Source organism: Bombina bombina, chromosome 6 (genome assembly GCF_027579735.1).
Source record: "Bombina bombina isolate aBomBom1 chromosome 6, aBomBom1.pri, whole genome shotgun sequence".
NCBI classification, from domain to species: Eukaryota; Metazoa; Chordata; class Amphibia; order Anura; family Bombinatoridae; genus Bombina; species Bombina bombina.
Window position 1 is genome coordinate 776,396,157 of NC_069504.1, and position 24,269 is coordinate 776,420,425.

At 41.4% G+C, this 24,269-nt stretch overlaps 1 protein-coding gene across 1 annotated transcript in view; it reads right to left on the reverse strand.

Annotated features, from left to right (window-relative positions):
- The window catches only part of ADAM9 (ADAM metallopeptidase domain 9), a 621,882-nt gene that overhangs the window by 562,233 nt on the left and 35,380 nt on the right, over positions 1 to 24,269 (reverse strand). The window contains exon 2 of the mRNA XM_053718079.1: positions 8,763 to 8,857. Coding sequence (XP_053574054.1) covers positions 8,763 to 8,857 — 95 coding nt within the window. The remainder of the gene's footprint in view (positions 1 to 8,762; positions 8,858 to 24,269) is intronic.

Genomic DNA, 24,269 nt, shown 5'->3' on the forward strand with positions numbered 1-24,269 from the left:
TATTAACTGAAAACCTTAAAGGAAAATGGTGGTCTTCCTAAAGCTCAACATAACCTAACTTAGTTTTGGAAATAGTCCCATTCTCAACCTTACTACCTTGAACATTATGTCCGTGGTTAGTTATCTGGGGGCACGCCGGGTAAGTTTGTTATTCACACTGTCTTGGTAGTCTGTTTTATTTGTTTATTTATGTTATTTTGTTTAATTATATTATTTTGTTTGTTTTATTTATTAAAAAAAAAAAAAAAAGAAAAAGAGGAGGGCCTTGAGCAACAGCTACTTTACCGCCCTGCACTAAGGCCGTAACTGTTATAGTATTGTTTCATTTACTGGATAATAGCTTGTCAATACCTCATAGACATTACAATGTGTATGTTTATCTACATATGTATCTTTACTCAACAATGCTGTATGCTCTTGAAAACTCCTTATTTTTAATAAATAAAAAAAATAAAGAAAAATATGAAAAGGTGTATTTATTTTGCAACGGCTAACCGGCTCTGACGGCCCACAACACTGCTCATTTTTTTTTTCAATGAGGTGACATTTTTACCTCTTAGCCAATTGATTACTCACAAAAATACACATCCAGATGCCAAAAGGAGACATTGGGAAAAGAATAAAAAGATTAATAAATGGGAAGCTTACTTACTACACTTACCAGGAAATGTTAAGGATAGAGCCCTATACCCATTTAAAAAAAAAGCATACATATTAACTGAAAACCTTAAAGGAAAATGGTGGTCTTCCTAAAGCTCAACATAACCCAACTTAGTTTTGGAAATAGTCCCATTCTCAACCTTACTACCTTGAACATTATGTCCGTGGTTAGTTATCTGGGGGCACGCCGGGTAAGTTTGTTATTCACACTGTCTTGGTAGTCTGTTTTATTTGTTTATTTATGTTATTTTGTTTAATTATATTATTTTGTTTGTTTTATTTATTAAAAAAAAAAAAAAAGAAAAAGAGGAGGGCCTTGAGCAACAGCTACTTTACCGCCCTGCACTAAGGCCGTAACTGTTATAGTATTGTTTCATTTACTGGATAATAGCTTGTCAATACCTCATAGACATTACAATGTGTATGTTTATCTACATATGTATCTTTACTCAACAATGCTGTATGCTCTTGAAAACTCCTTATTTTTAATAAATAAAAAAAATAAAGAAAAATATGAAAAGGTGTATTTATTTTGCAACGGCTAACCGGCTCTGACGGCCCACAACACTGCTCATTTTTTTTTTCAATGAGGTGACATTTTTACCTCTTAGCCAATTGATGTCCGGGCTAGGGCTGTAACTAATGATTATTTTTATAATCTATTAATCTGACGATTATTTTTTTGATTAATCAACTAATCAGATAAAAAAAAATATTTCCTTTATTTAAAATAAAATCCACATAAACTTCAGACTAAAACTTTACATTAACACAACTGTTTGTCCAATTTTTAAGCAGCAGAGCACATTTTTATAATAAAACAATAGAATAACACAAACTGTAGAACTAGAAAGATGTAGACTATCATGGTTTATAAGATTCTGTTATTCAATCTTTCAGAAACTTTGCATTGAAATGCAAAAATGTCAACATGACCACATTGCCCCTGGCTGTGGTGGTCTCTCTTTTCGCAAGCTATTTTGCCTACAGCAGAGATGAGGCGCTCAGATGGTGTTGAGATGCCTGAGATGCATAATTGAGGGTTTTGCCAAGGTGAGATATTTATTTTTGTTAGATCTCCACCAATGCAAAGTGTTTTCCTCCTTGGCAAGGGGCCTCTCAACAAAGTAAGACTGGACTTCATTCTAACATAAAAATATCTTAAATATCTTTATGAAATGGTAAATAACCAGCTATAAGGTTAGGGAAAAAAATATCTAGTCTGCTCTTAAAATAAAAGATTATACATATAGGAGGTTAAATCTGGTACATTTTACAGTTTGTTAAAAATATAAAAACTCCCATTAAACTAGGAATAAGTGTAAATAACAGAATTTATGCTTACCTGATAAATTACTTTCTCCAACGGTGTGTCCGGTCCACGGCGTCATCCTTACTTGTGGGATATTCTCCTCCCCAACAGGAAATGGCAAAGAGCCCAGCAAAGCTGGCCATATAGTCCCTCCCAGGCTCCGCCTACCCCAGTCATTCGACCGACGGACAGGAGGAAATATATATAGGAGAAACCATATGGTAACGTGGTGACTGTAGTTAGAGAAAATAATTCCTCAGACCTGATTAAAAAACCAGGGCGGGCCGTGGACCGGACACACCGTTGGAGAAAGTAATTTATCAGGTAAGCATAAATTCTGTTTTCTCCAACATAGGTGTGTCCGGTCCACGGCGTCATCCTTACTTGTGGGAACCAATACCAAAGCTTTAAGACACGGATGAAGGGAGGGAGCAAATCAGGTCACCTAAACGGAAGGCACCACGGTTTGCAAAACCTTTCTCCCAAAAATAGCCTCCGAAGAAGCAAAAGTATAAAATTTGTAAAATTTGGCCAAAGAGTGCAGTGAAGACCAAGTCGCTGCCTTACATATCTGGTCAACAGGAGCCTCGTTCTTGAAGGCCCATGTGGAAGCCACAGCCCTAGTGGAGTGAGCTGTGATACTTTCAGGAGGCTGCCGTCCGGCAGTCTCAAAAGCCAATCTGATAATGCTTTTAAGCCAAAAGGAAAGAGAGGTAGAAGTTGCTTTTTTACCTCTCCTTTTACCAGAATAAACAACAAACAAGGAAGATGTTTGTCTGAAATCTTTTGTAGCCTCTAAATAGAATTTTAGAGCACGGACTACGTCCAAATTGTGTAACAAACGTTCCTTCTTTGAAACTGGATTCGGTCATAAAGAAGGTACAACTATCTCCTGGTTAATATTTTTGTTGGAAACAACCTTCGGAAGAAAACCAGGCTCAGTACGCAAAACCACCTTATCTGCATGGACCAGATAGGGCGGAGAACACTGCAGAGCAGATAACTCAGAAACTCTTCTAGCAGAAGAAATTGCAACCAAAAACAAGACTTTCCACGATAATAACTTAATATCTACGGAATGTAAGGGTTCAAACGGAACCCCTTGAAGAACTGAAAGAACTAGATTAAGACTCCAGGGAGGAGTCAAAGGTCTGTAAACAGGCTTGATTCTAACCAGAGCCTGAACAAACGCTTAAACGTCTGGCACAGCTGCCAGCCTTTTGTGAAGTAAAACAGATAAAGCAGAGATCTGTCCCTTCAGAGAACTTGCAGAAAATCCTTTCTCCAAACCTTCTTGTAGAAAGGAAAGAATCTTAGGAATTTTTATCTTGTTCCATGGGAATCCTTTAGATTCACACCAACAGATATATATTTTCCATATTTTATGGTAAATTTTTCTAGTTACAGGCTTTCTAGCCTGAATAAGAGTATCTATTACAGAATCTGAAAACCCACGCTTTGAAAGAATCAAGCGTGCAATCTCCAAGCAGTCAGTTGGAGGGAAACCAGATTCGGATGTACGAATGGACCCTGAACAAGAAGGTCCTGTCTCAAAGGTAGCTTCCATGGTGGAGCCGATGACATATTCACCAGGTCTGCATACCAAGTCCTGCGTGGCCACGCAGGAACTATCAAGATCACCGAAGCCCTCTCCTGATTGATCCTGGCTACCAGCCTGGGAATGAGAGGAAACGGTGGGAATACATAAGCTAGGTTGAAGATCCAAGGTGCTACTATTGTATCCACTAGAGTCGCCTTGGGATCCCTGGATTTGGACCCGTAACAAGGGACCTTGACGTTCTGACGAGAGGCCATCAGATCCATGTCTGGAATGCCCCATAATTGAGTTATTTGGGCAAAGATTTCCGGATGGAGTTCCCACTCCCCCGGATGCTTCTCCATCACCAGGGAACTCCTTGTTCCCCCCTGATGGTTGATATATGCAACAGTCGTCATGTTGTCTGATTGACACCTTATGAATTTGGCCTTTGCTAGTCGAGGCCAAGCCTTGAGAGCATTGAATATCGCTCTCAGTTCCAGAATGTTTATCGGGAGAAGAGAGTCTTCCCGAGACCATAGACCCTGAGCTTTCAGGGGTTCCCAGACCGCGCCCCAGCCCACCAGACTGGCGTCGGTCGTGACAATGACCCACTCTGGTCTGCGAAAGCTCATTCCCTGTGACAGGTTGTCCAGGGTCAGCCACCAACGGAGTGAGTCTCTGGTCCTATGATCTACTTGGATCGTCGGAGACAAGTCTGTATAATCCCCATTCCACTGTCTGAGCATGCACAGTTGTAATGGTCTTAGATGAATTCGTGCAAAAGGAACTATGTCCATTGCCGCAACCATCAAACCTATTACTTCCATGCACTGCACTATGGAAGGAAGAAGAACAGAATGAAGTACCTGAAAAGAGCTTAGAAGTTTGATTTTCTGGCCTCTGTCAGAAAAATCTTCATTTCTAAGGAAACTATTATTGTTCCCAAGAAGGGAACTCTTGTTGACGGGGACAGAGAACTCTTTTCTATGTTCACTTTCCACCTGTGAGATCTGAGAAAGGCTAGGACAATGTCCGTATGAGCCCTTGCTTTTGACAGAGACGACACTTGAATCAGGATGTCGTCCAAGTAAGGTACTACTGCAATGCCCCTTGGTCTTAGCACCGCTAGAAGGGACCCTAGCACCTTTGTGAAAATCCTTGGAGCAGTGGCTAATCCGAATGGAAGTGCCACAAACTGGTAATGCTTGTCCAGAAAGGCGAACCTTAGGAACCGAAGATGTTCCTTGTGGATAGGAATATGTAGGTACGCATCCTTTAAATCCACGTGGTCATGAATTGACCTTCCTGGATGGTAGGAAGGATCGTTCGAATGGTTTCCATTTTGAACGATGAAACCCTTAGAAACTTGTTTAGAATCTTGAGATCTAAAATTGGTCTGAATGTTCCCTCTTTTTTGGGAACTATGAACAGGTTGGAGTAAAACCCCATCCCTTGTTCTCCTAATGGAACAGGATGAATCACTCCCATTCTTGACAGGTCTTCTACACAATGTAAGAATGCCTGTCCTTTTATTTGGTTCGAAGATAATTGAGACCTGTGGAACCTTCCCCTTGGGGGTAGTTCCCTGAATTCCAGGAGATAACCTTGAGAAACTATTTCTAGCGCCCAAGGATCCTGAATATCTCTTGCCCAAGCCTGAGCAAAGAGAGAAAGTCTGCCCCCCACCAGATCCGGTCCCGGATCGGGGGCCAACACTTCATGCTGTTTTGGCAGCAGTGGCAGGTTTCTTGGCCTGCTTACCCTAGTTCCAGCCTTGCATCGGTCTCCAGGCTGGCTTGGTTTAAGAAGTATTACCCTCTTACTTAGAGGATGTAGAATTTGAGGCTGGTCCGTTTCTGCGAAAGGGACGAAAATTTGGCTTATTTTTAGCCTTAAAAGACCTATCCTGAGGAAGGGCGTGGTCCTTTCCCCCAGTGATGTCTGAAATAATCTCTTTCAAGTCAGGGCCAAACAGTGTTTTACCCTTGAAAGAGATGTTAAGCAATTTGGTCTTGGAGGACACATCCGCTGACCAAGACTTTAGCCAAAGCGCTCTGTGCGCCACGATAGCAAACCCTGAATTATTCGCCGCTAATCTAGCTAATTGCAAAGCGGCATCTAAAATAAAAGAGTTAGCCAAATTAAGTGCTTGAACTCTGTCCATAACCTCCTCATACGAAGATTCTTTATTGAGCGACTTTTCTAGTTCTTCGAACCAGAAACACGCAGCTGTAGTGACAGGAACAATGCATGAAATTGGTTGTAGAAGGTAACCTTGCTGAACAAACATCTTTTTAAGCAAACCCTCTAACTTTTTATCCATAGGATCTTGAAAACACAACTATCTTCTATAGGAATAGCAGTGCGTTTGTTTAGAGTAGAAACCGCCCCCTCGACCTTGGGGACTGTCTGCCATAAGTCCTTTCTGGGGTCGACTATAGGAAATAATTTCTTAAATATAGGGGGAGGAACAAAAGGTATGCCGGGCCTTTCCCACTCCTTATTTACTATGTCCGCCACCCGCTTGGGTATAGGAAAAGCATCAGGGGACACCGGAACCTCTAGGATGTCCATCTTACATAATTTCTTTGGAATGACCAAATTGTCACAATCATCCAGAGAAGATAATACCTCCTTAAGTAGTGCGACACACTTTATTACTGAATATGTGAAAAAGTATGAAGGAATTGTTCACCACAGTATCTTAAAGCCTTAAAAGTATTGCACACCAAATTTGAAAGCTTTAACCCTTAAAATAACGGAACCGGAGCCGTTTTTACATTTAACCCCTATACAGTCCCAGGTATCTGCTTTGCTGAGACCCAACCAAGCCCAGAGGGGAATACGATACCAAATGATGCCTTCTATAAGCTTTTTCAGTGGTTCTTAGCTCCTCACACATGCATCTGCATGCCTTGCTTTCCAAAAACAACTGCGCATTAGTGGCGCGAAAATGAGGCTCTGCCTATGACTAGAAAAGGCCCCCAGTGAAAAAGGTGTCCAATACAGTGCCTGCCGTTTTTTTAAAACAATCCCCAAGATTATAATAACTATTAATAGTTATAATCTGCCAAATATGCTTAGTAAAGTAATCGTTTTAGCCCAGAAAAATGTCTACCAGTTTTTTAAGCCCTAATGAAGCCCTTTATTCTTATACTAAACTAAGAAAATGGCTTACTGGTTCCCATAGGGAAAATGACAGCTTCCAGCATTACCAAGTCTTGTTAGAAATGTGTCATACCTCAAGCAGCAAAAGTCTGCTCACTGTTTCCCCCAACTGAAGTTAATTCATCTCAACAGTCCTGTGTGGAAACAGCCATCGATTTTAGTAACGGTTGCTAAAATCATTTTCCTCTTACAAACAGAAATCTTCATCTCTTTTCTGTTTCAGAGTAAATACTACATACCATCACTATTTTAAAATAACAAACTCTTGATTGAAGAATAAAACTACATTTAAACACCAAAAAAACTCTTAGCCATCTCCGTGGAGATGTTGCCTGTGCAACGGCAAAGAGAATGACTGGGGTAGGCGGAGCCTGGGAGGGACTATATGGCCAGGTTTGCTGGGCTCTTTGCCATTTCCTGTTGGGGAGGAGAATATCCCACAAGTAAGGATGACGCCGTGGACCGGACACACCTATGTTGGAGAAAATAAGCTTAGCAGTATATCATGCAAAGCATAGTCCCAAATCACCTGATTTAATATAAGCAATCTCAATAATGACTCCTATTATTTCTAGGTTGCACAGGTGATCTAATCCACATAAGCCAGTAGTAGTAGTAAAATCAAAAAGAAACTTATGCTGACCTGAAAAAGTTAAAAGTAAATGTCTGTAGACATTGTTTTGGCAAAGGACATAACCATAAAACACAATACCATATGCAGGAGTTTATCGGAATGAAGCAGCTGGTGCCGTGCGCAGACCAACTATTTTCATAACCGTTTATAATCAATTATATCGATTAGTGGTTGCCACTTTAGTGCGGGCCGATCACCATTATGCTGTAGGCATGCACGGCTATTGGCTAAGAGGTGGAAACATCTCATTTAAAAAATGAGCAGTACCGTGGGCCACCATAGCTACTAGGCTTAGCAGTGAAGCTGTGTGCGAAATAAAGGCACCTTTTCATCTCTTTTTTTTAAAACAGATGAATGAAGTTAGCCTTTATTTTTGGTAATGGTAAATACTAGTATGATTTACCATCACTTTAAGTTTAAAAAATGTTCCACGCTTATCACACTGAGGGCAAGTGCTAGAGTGAGACATTATAAGTGCTAATTTTGCATTAAAACAAGAAAGTTGTTTGCTGTTTTTTAAAAACACAATCTGTTTCTTTTTATGATTTAACTTTTTTGTTTTTACCAAAGGAGTACTGTTTAATATCCCTTTAAGCTGCATTGTGTGTATTTTTGCAGCTCTTATGATTTTTGCACAGAACACAGCCATTGCATAGCACATTAAACAGCTCCAGCATGAAGGAGCCAGGAATGTCAGCTAGTGACTCCCTGGATGTAAGCAGGCAAGTTAGGGAGTGAGGGAAAAGCCCCTAGCTCTCTAATTAGTGTGTATTACATTTGTATGCATATGCAGTAAAAACACTGCAAGGCTTTTCCACATTTTAGCAGCAAAATAGGTAATGCATGTAAATTACAAACTTTATCTACAGCTAAAGCTTTATTTAATTAGCCCATATTTGATTTTGTGTACACTGTTCTTTTAAGGTCTATAACCTATCACCAAACACATAAAGGGACAGTAAAGTCAAAAAAAATCTTTCATGATTTAAATAGGGCATATAATTTTAAAACAACTTTCCAATTTACTTTTATTATCAATTTTGCTTTGTTCTCTTGGTATTCTTAGTTGAAAGCTAAATCTAGGAGGTTCATGTGCTAATTTCTTAGACCTTGAAGACTGCCTCTAATCTGAAAGCATTTTGACAGTTTTTCACCACTAGAGGGCGTTAGTTCATGTGTTTCATATAGATAACATTGAGCTCAGGCACGTGAAGCTCCTAGGAGTCAGCACGGATTGGCTAAAAATGCAAGTCTGTCAAAAGAAGTGAAATAATGGGGCCAGTTTGCAGAGGCATAGATACAAGGTAATCACAGAGGTAAAACATGTATTTATATAACTGTGTTGGTTATGCTAAATTGGGGAATGGGTAATAAAGGCATTATCTACCTTTTTAATCAACAAAAATTCTGGTGTTTACTGTCCCTTTAATCAAACACGATCTACTTACTTCTTTCAGGAGGCCTGAAGAGTCTCTTCTCTCGCGTGTCAATTTTTGAGGGATTATAATTTCATATGAAGATAGGAAATTAGTCTGTTGAATGCCTGAGAATTGTAAAAAATATTTATGTAATACATTCAGACAACATAAGCAGAGTACAGAGATCTCAACATGCAATTGCACATCAATACCTAACACAGTGCTTGCAAGTATGTGTGCTGTATGTGAGACAGATCATTTTGCAATTACAAGGTAGGAGGTGACGGAGGTGTATATGGCTGAGATGGCAAATAATAATGTGCTGGGTTCTATCTTGTGTGTAATACTACCAGTAAAGATATCAATTACCCAACAGCTAAGAAGTTATTGTGTGTATTAGTAGAATTTTCTTCTTGAACTGTCAATCAACACGAAATTTGAAAATTTGAAGCAAATCAGTTAAAGGGACACTGAACCCAATTTTTTTCTTTCGCGATTCAGATAGAGCATGCAATTTTAAGGAACTTTCTAAGTTACTCCTATTATCAATTGTTCTTCGTTCTCTTGCTATCTTTGTTTGAAAAAGAAGGCATCTAAGCTAAGAAGCCAGCCATTTTTTGGTTCAGACCTCTGGACAGCACTTGTTTATTGGTGGGTGAATTTATCCACCAATCAGCAAGAAACAAACCCAGGTTGTTCACCAAAAATGGGCCGGCATCTAAACTTACATTCTTGCTTTTCAAATAAAGATACCATGAGAATGAAGACAATTTGATAATAGGAGTACATTAGAAAGTTGCTTAAAATTGCATGCTCTATCTGAATCACGAAAGAAAAAAATTTGGGTTCAGTGTCCCTTTAAAGTATTTTTCAATTCTGCTTAAAAAACAGAATTTATGCTTACCTGATAAATTACTTTCTCCAACGGTGTGTCCGGTCCACGGCGTCATCCTTACTTGTGGGAATATCTCTTCCCCAACAGGAAATGGCAAAGAGTCCCAGCAAAGCTGGCCATATAGTCCCTCCTAGGCTCCGCCCACCCCAGTCATTCGACCGACGGACAGGAGGAAAATTATAGGAGAAACCATATGGTACCGTGGTGACTGTAGTTAGAGAAAATAATTCATCAGACCTGATTAAAAAACCAGGGCGGGCCGTGGACCGGACACACCGTTGGAGAAAGTAATTGATCAGGTAAGCATAAATTCTGTTTTCTCCAACATTGGTGTGTCCGGTCCACGGCGTCATCCTTACTTGTGGGAACCAATACCAAAGCTTTAGGACACGGATGAAGGGAGGGAGCAAATCAGGTTACCTAAACGGAAGACACCACGGCTTGCAAAACCTTTCTCCCAAAAATAGCCTCCGAAGAAGCAAAAGTATCAAATTTGTAAAATTTGGCAAAAGTGTGCAGTGAAGACCAAGTCGCTGCCTTACATATCTGGTCAACAGAAGCCTCGTTCTTGAAGGCCCATGTGGAAGCCACAGCCCTAGTGGAGTGAGCTGTGATTCTTTCAGGAGGCTGCCGTCCGACAGTCTCATAAGCCAATCGGATGATGCTTTTAAGCCAAAAGGAAAGAGAGGTAGAAGTCGCTTTTTGACCTCTCCTTTTACCAGAATAGACAACAAACAAAGAAGATGTTTGTCTGAAATCTTTTGTAGCCTCTAAATAGAATTTTAGAGCACGGACTACGTCCAAATTGTGTAACAAACGTTCCTTCTTTGAAACTGGATTCGGACATAAAGAAGGTACAACTATCTCCTGGTTAATATTCTTGTTAGAAACAACCTTTGGAAGAAAACCAGGCTTAGTACGCAAAACCACCTTATCTGCATGGAACACCAGATAGGGCGGAGAACACTGCAGAGCAGATAACTCTGAAACTCTTCTAGCAGAAGAAATAGCAACCAAAAACAAAACTTTCCAAGATAGTAACTTAATATCTATGGAATGTAAAGGTTCAAACGGAACCCCTTGAAGAACTGAAAGAACTAGATTTAGACTCCAGGGAGGAGTCAAAGGTCTGTAAACAGGCTTGATCCTAACCAGAGCCTGAACAAACGCTTGAACATCTGGCACAGCTGCCAGTCTTTTGTGTAGTAAGACAGATAAAGCAGAGATCTGTCCCTTTAGAGAACTTGCAGATAATCCTTTCTCCAAACCTTCTTGTAGAAAGGAGAGAATCTTAGGAATTTTTATCTTATTCCATGGGAATCCTTTGGATTCACACGAACAGATATATCTTTTCCATATTTTATGGTAAATCTTTCTAGTTACCGGTTTTCTGGCCTGAACCAGAGTATCTATCACAGAATCTGAAAACCCACGCTTTGATAGAATCAAGCGTTCAATCTCCAAGCCGTCAGCTGGAGGGAGACCAGATTTGGATGTTCGAATGGACCCTGAACAAGAAGGTCCTGTCTCAAAGGTAGCTTCCATGGTGGAACCAATGACATATTCACCAGGTCCGCATACCAAGTCCTGCGTGGCCACGCAGGAGCTATCAAGATCACAGAGGCCCTCTCCTGTTTGATCCTGGCTACCAGCCTGGGAATGAGAGGAAACGGTGGAAATACATAAGCTAGGTTGAAGGTCCAAGGTGCTACTAGTGCATCTACTAGAGTCGCCTTGGGATCCCTGGATCTGGACCCGTAGCAAGGAACCTTGAAGTTCTGATGAGACGCCATCAGATCCATGTCTGGAATGCCCCATAATTGAGTTAGTTGGGCAAAGATCTCCGGGTGTAGTTCCCACTCCCCCGGATGGAATGTCTGACGACTCAGATAATCCGCTTCCCAGTTTTCCACACCTGGGATGTGGATCGCAGATAGGTGGCAGGAGTGATCCTCCGCCCATTGAATTATTTTGGTCACTTCTTTCATCGCCAGGGAACTCCTTGTTCCCCCCTGATGATTGATATACGCAACGGTCGTCATGTTGTCTGATTGGAAACTTATGAATCTGGCCTTTGCTAGCTGAGGCCAAGCTCTGAGAGCATTGAAGATTGCTCTTAGTTCCAGAATGTTTATAGGGAGAAGAGATTCTTCCCGAGACCATAGTCCCTGAGCTTTCAGGGATTCCCAGACCGCGCCCCAGCCCACTAGACTGGCGTCGGTCGTGACAATGACCCACTCTGGTCTGCGGAAGCTCATTCCCTGGGATAGATGGTCCAGGGTCAGCCACCAACGGAGTGAATCTCTGGTCTTCTGATCTACTTGAATCATTGGAGACAAGTCTGTATAGTCCCCATTCCACTGTTTGAGCATGCACAGTTGTAATGGTCTTAGATGAATTCGTGCAAAAGGAACTATGTCCATTGCTGCAACCATCAACCCTACTACTTCCATGCACTGCGCTATGGAAGGACGTGGAACAGAATGAAGAACTTGACAAGTGCTTAGAAGTTTTGACTTTATGACCTCTGTCAGAAAAATCCTCATTTCTAAGGAATCTATTATTGTTCCCAAGAAGGGAACTCTTGTTGACGGAGACAGAGAACTTTTTTCTATGTTCACCTTCCATCCGTGTGATCTGAGAAAGGCCAGAACGATGTCTGTATGAGCCTTTGCTGTTGACAGGGACGACGCTTGTATTAGAATGTCGTCCAAGTATGGTACTACTGTAATGCCCCTCAGTCTTAGAACCGCTAGAAGGGACCCTAGTACCTTTGTGAAAATCCTTGGAGCAGTGGCTAACCCGAATGGGAGGGCCACAAACTGGTAATGTTTGTCCAGAAAGGCGAACCTTAGGAACTGATGATGTTCTTTGTGGATAGGAATATGTAGGTACGCATCCTTTAGATCCACGGTAGTCATAAATTGACCTTCCTGGATAGTGGGTAGAATCGTTCGAATGGTTTCCATCTTGAACGATGGTACCCTGAGAAATTTGTTTAGGATCTTCAAATCCAAAATCGGTCTGAAAGTTCCCTCTTTTTTGGGAACTACGAACAGATTTGAATAAAATCCCATTCCTTGTTCATTTATTGGGACTGGGTGTATCACTCCCATCTTTAACAGGTCTTCTACACAATGTAAGAACGCCTGTCTCTTTATTTGGTTTAAGGATAAGTGAGACATGTGGAACCTTCCCCTTGGGGGTAGTTCCCTGAATTCCAGAAGATAACCCTGAGAAACTATTTCTAGCGCCCAGGGATCCTGAACATCTCTTGCCCAAGCCTGAGCAAAGAGAGAGAGTCTGCCCCCTACTAGATCCGGTCCCGGATCGGGGGCTACTCCTTCATGCTGTTTTGTTAGCAGCAGCAGGCTTCTTGGCCTGCTTACCCTTGTTCCAGCCTTGCATCGGTTTCCAGGCTGGTTTGGGTTGTGAGGCATTACCCTCTTGCTTAGAGGATCCAGAATTAGAGGCCGGTCCGTTCCTGAAATTGCGAAAGGAACGAAAATTAGACTTGTTCTTGGCCTTGAAAGGCCTATCTTGTGGAAGGGCGTGGCCCTTTCCCCCAGTGATGTCTGAGATAATCTCTTTCCATTCTGGTCCAAATAGAGTTTTACCTTTGAAAGGGATGTTAAGCAATTTTGTCTTGGATGACACATCCGCTGACCAAGACTTTAGACAAAGCGCTCTGCGCGCCACAATTGCAAACCCTGAATTTTTTGCCGCTAATCTAGCTAATTGCAAAGCGGCATCTAAAATAAAAGAGTTAGCCAACTTAAGTGCGTGAACTCTGTCCATAACCTCCTCATATGGAGTCTCTCTACTGAGCGACTTTTCTAGTTCTTCGAACCAGAACCACGCTGCTGTAGTGACAGGAACAATGCACGAAATGGGTTGTAGAAGGTAACCTTGCTGTACAAAAATCTTTTTAAGCAAACCCTCCAATTTTTTATCCATAGGATCTTTGAAAGCACAACTATCCTCGATAGGAATAGTAGTGCGCTTGTTTAGAGTAGAAACTGCCCCCTCGACCTTAGGGACTGTCTGCCATAAGTCCTTTCTGGGGTCGACCATAGGAAATAATTTCTTAAATATAGGGGGGGGGAACAAAAGGTATGCCGGGCTTTTCCCACTCCTTATTCACTATGTCCGCCACCCGCTTGGGTATAGGAAAAGCGTCAGGGTGCACCGGAACCTCTAGGAACTTGTCCATCTTGCATAATTTCTCTGGAATGACCAAGTTTTCACAATCATCCAGAGTAGATAACACCTCCTTAAGCAGTGCGCGGAGTTGTTCTAATTTAAATGTCACAACATCAGGTTCAGCTTGTTGAGAAATTTTTCCTGAATCTCAAATTTCCCCATCTGACAAAACCTCCCTCATGGCCACTTCAGATTGGTGTGAGGGTATGACAGAACAATTATCATCAGCGCCCTCCTGCTCTTCAGTGTTTAAAACAGAGCAAATCGCGCTTTCTCTGATATGCAGGCATTTTGGATAAAATATTTGCTATGGAGTTATCCATTACAGCCGTCAATTGTTGCATGGTAATAAGCATTGGCGAGCTAGATGTACTAGGGGCCTCCTGCGTGGGCAAAACTGGTGTAGACACAGTAGGAGATGATGTAGTATCATGTTTACTCCCCTCATCTGAGGAATCATCTTGGGTAATTTCATTATCTGTGGCAGTACTGTCCTTACTTTGTTTGGACGCTATGGCACAATTATCACACAAATTTAAATGGGGAGACACATTGGCTTTCATACATATAGAACATAGCTTATCCGAAGGCACAGACATGTTAAACAGGCTTAAACTTGTCAATAAAGCACAAAAAACGTTTTAAAACAAAACCGTTACTGTCTCTTTAAATTTTAAACAGAAACACTTTATTACTGAATATGTGAAAAAGTATGAAGGAATTGTTCACAAATTACAAAAATTTCACCACAGTGTCTTAAAGCATTAAGAGTATTGCACACCAATTTTCAGAGCTTTAACCCTTAAAATAACGGAACCGGAGCCGTTTACAAATGTAACCCCTATACAGTCCCAGCTATAGCCTTTGCTGCGACCTAACCAAGCCCAGAGGGGAATACGATACCAAATGACGCCTTCTAGAAACTTTTCCAACTACTTTCCGATCCTCACACATGCATCTACATGTCTTGCTCTCAAAAACAACTGCGCAGTAATGGCGCGAAAATGAGGCTCAGCCTACAACTGGGAAGGCCCTCCCTGACTGGAAAAGGTGTCTAACATAGTGCCTGCCGTTAAAAAACGTTCCCCAAGTTTATAAATGTGAATTATCAGCATAAACATGTATAAAAAGGTCCAAATAAAGCAATCGATTTAGCCCATAAAAGTGTCTACCAGTTTTATAGGCCATATTAAGCCCTTTATTCTGTTTGCTTGACTAAGAAAATGGCTTACCGGTCCCCATGAGGGGAAATGACAGCCTTCCAGCATTACATGGTCTTGTTAGAAATATGGCTAGTCATACCTTAAAGTGAATGTAAATTTTCTCTTAATTAGCAATCAATATCAATTCACTGTCATTGCATTAGTTAAAACGCATTATTTAAAAAAAAAAAAAATCAAAATATCTCTTTATATTTTATATGTAAACTTAGCTCCGTTATTGTTCTAACTCCTCCCATCCATTTCTTCCGGTATTTCAGCAGCATTACGTATAGAGCAGCCCCTCCCGCTCTATTATGTATTTGAAAAGCTCGTTCACGATGATTAGTTATTTTGCGCATGCGTTTAACACTCAGTGTATAATATGCGCATGCGTTATTAAATGATTACGAAATCTCTATCGGCACTGAAGAAAATGAGTGCTGGAATTTTCTGCGCATGCTTGAATCGTGTACGCGCAGCGCTTCAAGATCAATCAGCATTTTGGGAACGCATGCGCATAAACAATTTATGACGTCTGCGAAAAGGGGCTGGACGCCACGGGGTGTGAAAGTTTATTAGTAGAATAGATTGTCAATCAACGTTGGATATGCGGTCCAAAATGGCGGGCGGAGGAAGCGAGTAAGACAATTCAGAATAAATAAGTATATATATCGATTACATGGTAGATTAAAAAAAAAAGATGAATTAAAGTCCACTTAATTTTGATTGCTAAACAATATGAGATTGGGTGATAGCATTGACTTTACATCCACTTTAAGCAGAAAAGTCTGCTAACTGTTTCCCCCAACTGAAGTTACTTCATCTCAACAGTCCTATGTGGAAACAGCAATCAATTTTAGTTACTGTCTGCTAAAATCATCTTCCTCTCACAAACAGAAATCTTCATCCTTTTCTGTTTCAGAGTAAATAGTACATACCAGCACTATTTTAAAATAACAAACACTTGATAGAAGAATAAAAAACTACATTTAAACACCAAAAAACTCTTAACCATCTACGTGGAGATGTTGCCTGTGCAACGGCAAAGAGAATGACTGGGGTGGGCGGAGCCTAGGAGGGACTATATGGCCAGCTTTGCTGGGACTCTTTGCCATTTCCTGTTGGGGAAGAGATATTCCCACAAGTAAGGATGACGCCGTGGACCGGACACACCAATGTTGGAGAAAAGTGGTTATTCAAACGTATTTAATATGGTGCTATAAGCAATGTTTGTCCACAGCTAAAACAGTTCTACGAACGAGCATTAAAGCTGGTGGCACGATAGCTTTAAATGGCTTCTATATGGCAAACAAAACAGAGCAGCATTTTTTTTTTTTATCAAACATGAGCAGTTTTCATATGAGATTTGAGCCATCAGTTTTTTTGGAATCACATTATTAACTGTAATATTCTGGAATATCCAATTAGAAAATATATTTTTTTTTTAAACTTCCATGAGGACAGGTGTAATGTATAACCTCCAGCACTAGATAGTCAGAGAGACATGTATAGCGATCAATGTTAGTAATCCAAACAAGCTGAATTTTGAGTGCTTAATAGTGATATTACTAAAAGAAAATTGGAAGTCAATATTATGCTGTACATAGTGACAATTTAGTTAAAAAAATCATAGAATTTAATAGGGAATGATAGAGTACAGACTTGGGGGCTGACACCCAAAAGGTGTGGTCCGCCTTTTAAAGCTCTCCGCATTTACTGAGCTGTTCCCTTTCCCCCTCCCTTTTTTTTTTTTGTTTTTCTTCTCTTCCTCCCTGTCGCCTCGGCATACACCTTCTGTGGCATTTGGAACTTTTTTCTCTCTTTCTTTTTTTTTTATCATCTCCTGGATGCTGTTGAGCTTGGTAATTAAAGCAACTTCTAATATCTCCCAATACTTTGAGGGGAGATTACGATCCAGGTTATTTCTCCGTGTTAATACATATTGTTCTATGTTATACAGAATGTGTAGTGGACATGCATAGGCCAACTTATTCCTATTTAGAGTTTGTACATGAAAGTTAGGTCAAATGATTACCACTTGCTAACTGGTTTTCCGTTGTCCAAATTAGAATGTTCATACATAAAAAGAGGTGCCACTCATGGCTTATTATATCTCCTATTGCATAGGACCTAATGTTACTTATGGTCTCTAGGACATGCCTTCTGTATTAGATACATGAGACTTGATGTATGTGGATAGGCATGTTGCCATGATAATTGTAAGATCTTGTTTGTGTATGCCATTGCTACCGCAATAAAAATTATTAAAAATGCATGTGTATTTTTCCTCTCGCACATGTTTAATGTGTTTAAGAAACGAGCACTTGTACACAGATGTTTTTTTTTTCTTCAGATCTCTTAATACAATGTACAATGATGCGCAATAAAAAAAAATAATAATTATGCTTACCTGATAAATTTATTTCTCTTGTGGTGTATCCAGTCCACGGATTCATCCATTACTTGTGGGATATTCTCCTTCCCAACAGGAAGCTGCAAGAGGACACCCGCAGCAGAGCTGTCTATATAGCTCCTCCCCTAACTGCCACTCCCAGTCATTCGACCGAAGACAAGCAAGAGAAAGGAGAAACTATAGGGTGCAGTGGTGACTGTAGTTTAAAAATAAAAAACACCTGCCTTAAAATGACAGGGCGGGCCGTGGACTGGATACACTACAAGAGAAATAAATTTAGCAGGTAAGCATAAATTTTGTTTTCTCTTGTAAGGTGTATCCAGTCCACGGATTCATCCATTACTTGTGGGATACCAATACCAAAGCTATAGGACACGGATGAAGGGAGGGACAAGGTAGGCACTTAAACGGAAGGCACCACTGCCTGTAAGACCTTTCTCCCAAAAATAGCCTCCGAAGAAGCAAAAGTATCAAATTTGTAGAATTTAGAAAAAGTATGAACGGCATAACTTCCCCCTTGTCAATTTCCTCTGGTGATAAATCTTTTAAAGCCAGAATATGGTCTTTATAATTTATAGTAAGATCAGTGAATTTGGTACACATTCTAAGAGGGGGTTCCACAATGGCTTCTAAACATAATGAACAAGGAGTTTCCTCTATGTCAGACATGTTTAACAGACTAGTTATGAGACCAGCAAGCTTGGAAAACACTTTAATAAATGTGAAAAACAGAATTTATGCTTACCTGATAAATTTCTTTCTCTTACGGTGTATCCAGTCCACGGATTCATCCTTACTTGTGGGATATTCTCAATCCCTACAGGAAGTGGCAAAGAGAGCACACAGCAGAGCTGTCCATATAGCTCCCCTCAGGCTCCGCCCCCCCAGTCATTCGACCGACGGTTAGGAGAAAAAAGGAGAACCATAGTGTGCAGTGGTGACTGTAGTTTTACAAAAAATAAATTTGAACCTGACTTAATTGCCAGGGCAGGCCGTGGACTGGATACACCGTAAGAGAAAGAACTTTATCAGGTAAGCATAAATTCTGTTTTCTCTTACATTGGTGTATCCAGTCCACGGATTCATCCTTACTTGTGGGAACCAATACCAAAGCTTTAGGACACGGATGAAGGGAGGGAACAAGTCAGGTAACCTAAACGGAAGGCACCACTACTTGCAAAACCTTTCTCCCAAAAAAATAGCCTCCGAAGAAGCAAAAGTATTGAATTTGTAAAATTTGGCAACAGTATGCAGTGAAGACCAAGTCGCTGCTTTACAAATCTGTTCAACAGAAGCCTCATTCTTGAAAGCCCATGTGGAAGCCACAGCTCTGGTGGAAAGAGCTGTAATTCGTTCAGGAGGCTGCTGTCCAGCAGTCTCATAAGTCAATCGGGTTATGCTTTTCAGCCAAAAGGAAAGAGAGGAAGCGATAGCTTTTTGACCTCTCCTCTTACCAGAATAGACAACAAACAAGGATGACGTGTGTCTGAAATCTTTAGTTGCTTTTAAATAGACTTTTAAAGCACGAACCACATCAAGATTGTGTAACAGCCGATCCTTCTTAGAAACTGAATTAGGACACAGAGAAGGAACAATGATTTCCTGGTTAATATTCTTATGAGAAACCACTTTCGGAAGGAAACCAGGTTTTGTACGCAAAACAACCTTATCTGCATGAAACACCAGATAGGGTGAATTACACTGCAAAGCAGACAATTCTGTAACTCTTCAAGCAGAAGAAATAGTTACCAAAAACAAAACTTTCCAAGATAATCACTTAATATCTATGGAATGTAAAGGTTCAAACCGAACCCCTTGAAGGACAGAAAGAACTAAATTTAGACTCCAAGGAGGAGCCACAGGTTTATAGACAGGCTTGATTCTGACTAAAGCCTATGCAAACGCTTGAACGTCTGGTACTTCCGCCAGACGCCTGTGAAACAGAATAGATAGAGCAGATATCTGTCCCTTTAAGGAACTAGCTGACAATCCTTTCTCCAATCCTTCTTGGAGAAATGACAAAATCCTAGGAATCCTAATCTTACTCCACGAGTAACCCTTGGATTCACACCAACAAAGATATTTCCGCCATATCTTATGGTAAATGTTCCTGGTGACAGGTTTTCTAGCCTGGATCAAAGTATCTATAACTGATCCAGAGAACCCACGCTTAGATAGAATTAAGCGTCCAATCTCCAAGCAGTCAGCCGCAGAGAACTAGATTTGGATGCTTGAATGGACCTTGAATTAGAAGATCCTGCCTCGATGGCAGTGTCCATGGTGGAACAGATGACATGTCCACTAGGTCTGCATACCAAGTCCTGCGTGGCCACGCAGGCGCTATCAAAATTACCGAAGCCTTCTCCTGTTTGATTCTGGCTATCAGACGAGGGAGAAGGGGAACGGTGGAAAAACATAAGCCAGATTGAAGGACCAAGGCGCTACTAGAGCATCTATCAATGCCGCCTTGGGGTCCCTGGACCTGGATCCGTAAAGAGAAAGTTTGGAGATCTGATGGGACGCCAACATATCCAACTCTGGAATACCCCATAGCTGGGTAAGCTGAGCAAAAACCTCCGGAAGGAATTCCCGCTCCCCCGGGTGAAAGGTCTGACAACTCAGAAAATCCGCCTCCCAGTTGTTTATTCCTGGGATGTGAATTGCAGATAGATGGCAGGAGTGATCCTCTGCCCATTTGATGATCTTGGATACTTCCTTCATCGCTAGGGAACTCTTTGTTCCTCCCTGATGATTGATGTACACTACAGTCGTGATGTTGTCCGACAAACCTGATGAACCTGGCCTCCGCTAGTTGAGGCTATGCCTGGAGCGTGTTGAATATCGCTCTCGGTTCCAAAATGTTTATCAGGAGTAGAGACTCTTCCCGAGACCATAGGCCCTGAGCTTTATGGGAGTCCCAGACCGCACAGACAATCTGCATAATCCCCATTCCACAGTTTGAGCATGCACAGCTGCAGTGGTCTGAGATGAATTCTGGCAAAGGGAACAACGTCCATTGCCGCAACCATTAACCCGGTTACCTCCATGCACTGAGCCACAGAAGGCCGAGGAACAGAATGAAGAACTCGACAAGTAGTTAAAAGTTTTAACTTCCTGACCTCCGTCAGAAATATTTTCATTTCTACCGAGTCTATTAGCGTTCCCAGGAAGGGAACCCTTGTGAGCGGGGACAGAGAACTTTTTTCGACGTTCACCTTCCACCCGTGAGACCTTAGAAAGGCCAGAACTATTTCATGTATGAGCCTTGGCTCTTTGAAAAGACGACGCCTGAATTAATATGTCGTCCAGATAAGGTGCTACTGCAATGCCCCGCGGTCTTAGTACCACTAGAATGGACCCTAGCACCTTTGTGAAAATTCTTGTCCGGAAAGGGGAACCTTAGGAACTGACGGTGATCTTTGTGGATAGGAATACGTAGGAACGCATCCTTTAAATCCACGGTAGTCATATATTGATCTTCCTGGATCAATGGTAAGATTGTCCGAATGGTTTCCATTTTGAATGATGGAACTCTGAGGAATTTGTTTAGAATTTTTAAATACAGGATTGGCCTGAAAGTTCCTTCCTTTTTGGGAACTACAAACAGGTTTGAGTAAAAACCCAGTCCTTGCTCTGCAGTTGGAACTGGGTGTATCACTCACATCTTTAGAAGATCTTCTACACAGCGTAAGAACGCCTGTTTCTTTGTCTGGTCTGAAATGTGGAACCTTCCCCTTGGGGGAGAGTCTTTGAATTCTAGAAGATACCCTTGAGCAACAATTTCTAATGCCCAGGGATCTGGAACATCTCTTGCCCAAGCGTGAGCAAGAGAGAAAGTCTGCCCCCTACTAGATCCGGTCCCGGAGCGGGGGCTACCCTTTCATGCTGTCTTGGTAGCAGCAGCAGGCTTTTTGGCCTGTTTACCCTTGTTCCAGCCCTGCAAAGGCTTTCATGTTGCTTTGGGCTGGGAAACGTTACCCTCTTGCTTTGCGGTTGCAGAGGTTGAAGCAGGTCCGCTCCTGAAGTTGCGAAAGGAGCGCAAATTAGCCTTGTTTTAAGCCTTAAAAGGTCTATCTTGTGGAAGGACATGGCCCTCTCCTGATATTAAGTAATTTTGTTTTGGACGACACGTCAGCCGACCATGATTTGAACCAGAGCGCTCTTCGCGCCACAATGGCAAAACCAGAATTTTTTGCCGCTAATTTAGTTAATTGTAAAGCGGCATCTGTAATGAAAGAATTAACCAGCTTTAGAGCATGAATTCTATCCATGACTTCGTCATATGAAGTCTCCCTCTGGAGCGACTCCTCCAGCGCCTCAACCAAAAAGCCGCTGCAGTAGTTACAGGAATAATGGAGGCAATTGGTTGAAGAAGGATACCTTGTTGAACCAATATTTTCTTTAGTAACCCTTCTAATTTGTTATCCATAGGATCTTTGAAAACACAACTGTCTTCTATTGGTATAGTTGTGCGCTTAGCTAGTGTTGAAACTGCTCCCTCTACATTAGGGACCGCCTGCCACGCGTCCCGCCTGGGGTCAGTTATGGGGAACATTTTCTTAAAGATAGGGGGGGGGACAAAAGGTACGCCTGGTCTCTCCCACTCCCTAGTCACAATATCCGCCACCCTCTTAGGGATCGGAAACACATCAGTGTATACAGGGACTTCTAAAAACTTTTACACAATCTTTCTGGGACCACCATAGGGTCACAATCAACCAGCATAGCTAAAACCTCCTTAAGCAGTACGCGGAGGTGTTCCAGCTTAAATTTAAACGCTAAGAAATCTGATTCTGCCCGCTGAGAAATTATACCTGCGTCACAAATTTCTCCCTCAGACAGTACATCCCTCACCGCCACGTCAGAGGGTTGCGAGGGTACAACAGATAAATTATCCAAAACTTCTGATTGCTTATCCTCTGTTCTTAAAACTGAGCTATCACGCTTTTAGGAAAAAACAGGCAGTTTGGATAGAAATGCTGAAAGGGAATTATCCATGACTGCTGCTAATTGTTGCAATGTAATAGGGGCCAAAGCGCTAGAGGTACTAGGCATCGCTTGCGCGGGCGTAACTGGTGTCGACACATGGGGAGAGGAAGGAGGGCTATCCTCATTACCTTCCATTAAAGAATCATCTTGGGCCACATTTTTAAGTGTCACTGCATGGTCTTTAAAATGTTTGGATATGTTAGCACACTTTAAACACAAATGTAAAAGGGGGGACCGCCATGGCTTTTAAACACATAGAACAAGGTCTATCTGTAGGCTCAGACATGTTAAACAGACTTAGACAGCACTCAAATACAGTAAAATACAATTTTTGAAAAAACTGTACTGTGCCTTTAAATAATAAAAAGCGCATACTTTTTTACTAAACCTCCAAAAATCATCCAATCTTTATGAAATTTTCACCATATGAATCTAATGCTTTGAAATGATTGCACAGTAAATTTCAAGTCAATTAACCCCCTACTGCCCAAACCGGAGCAAATTAACCATGCCACAGCCTTTGATGTGGTCCTACCTTCCTTGGGGATTAGTTTTGATCGAAAATAAGCCTCTCTGAAGTCCTCAAGTAATCTTGGACCCTTCACATGTATCTGCATGAAGCTGTTTGTAAAATCAACTGCGCAACTGAGGCGCGAAATTCAGGCCCCCTCCATCTTCCCTCAGGAGTTTGTGGGGCCTTCCCAAGCCAAAATAGGTGTCTAAATATATGCCATGCGGAATAAAACCCCAAAAAGTGTTTTAAATGCAATATAAAACTTGTATAATGTCAGATTATCTTAAAAAATAATCGATTGCCCCTTAACAGTGTCCACCAGTGTATTGAGCCCTTTCAATAAGCCTTCCTTCTATACTAAGTCTCAGAATATGGCTTACCTTTCCCCACATGGGGATTCCTGTCAGTCTTCTAGCATTACTAAGTCTTGACTAGAAAAAATGACTGAAACATACCTTAAAGCAGTTAAGCCTGCAAACTGTTCCCCCCAACTGAAGTTTTCCTGTGCTCAACAGTCCTGCGTGGGAACAGCAATGGATTTTAGTTACAAGGTGCTAAAATCATTTTCCTCTCAGCAGAAATCTTCATCATTTTCTGCCTCAGAGTAAATAGTACAAACCGGCACTATTTTAAAATAACAAACTTTTGATTGAAGAAATAAAAAACTACAAACTAACACCACATTCCCTTTACACTCCCGTGGAGATGCTACTTGTTAGAGCGGCAAAGAGAATGACTGGGGGGGTGGAGCCTGAGGGGAGCTATATGGACAGCTCTGCTGTGTGCTTTGCCACTTCCTGTAGGGATTGAGAATATCCCACAAGTAAGGATGAATCCGTGGACTGGATACACCAATGTAAGAGAAAAGCAGAATATAAAAAACGGTACTGTGCCTTTAAGGGAAAAAAACAATAACATAAACTGCAAAACAGTGAAAAAAAAGCAGTAAACTCTACGAAATTTTTACAGTGTGTATAATAGACTAAAGTAGCATTGCACCCACTTGCAAATGGATGATTAACCCCTCAGGCTCAAAAACGGATCAGAAAAACGATAAAACCGTTATAAACAGTCACAAGCAAACTGCCACAGCTCTACTGTGGCTCCTACCTGCCCTTAAAACGACTTTTGTAGGAACAAAAACCCTTTACAGAGGTCTTATATGTCAGGGGACTCCTTCAGGGAAGCTGGATGTCTCAGACTGCAAAACCTACTGCGCAATTAGAGCGCAAAAATAGACCCCTCCCACCATGCACTCAAAGTGAGAGGGCCATAAATAACTACTCCTAGGAGAAATCTAACCAGCCATGTGGAAAATTAG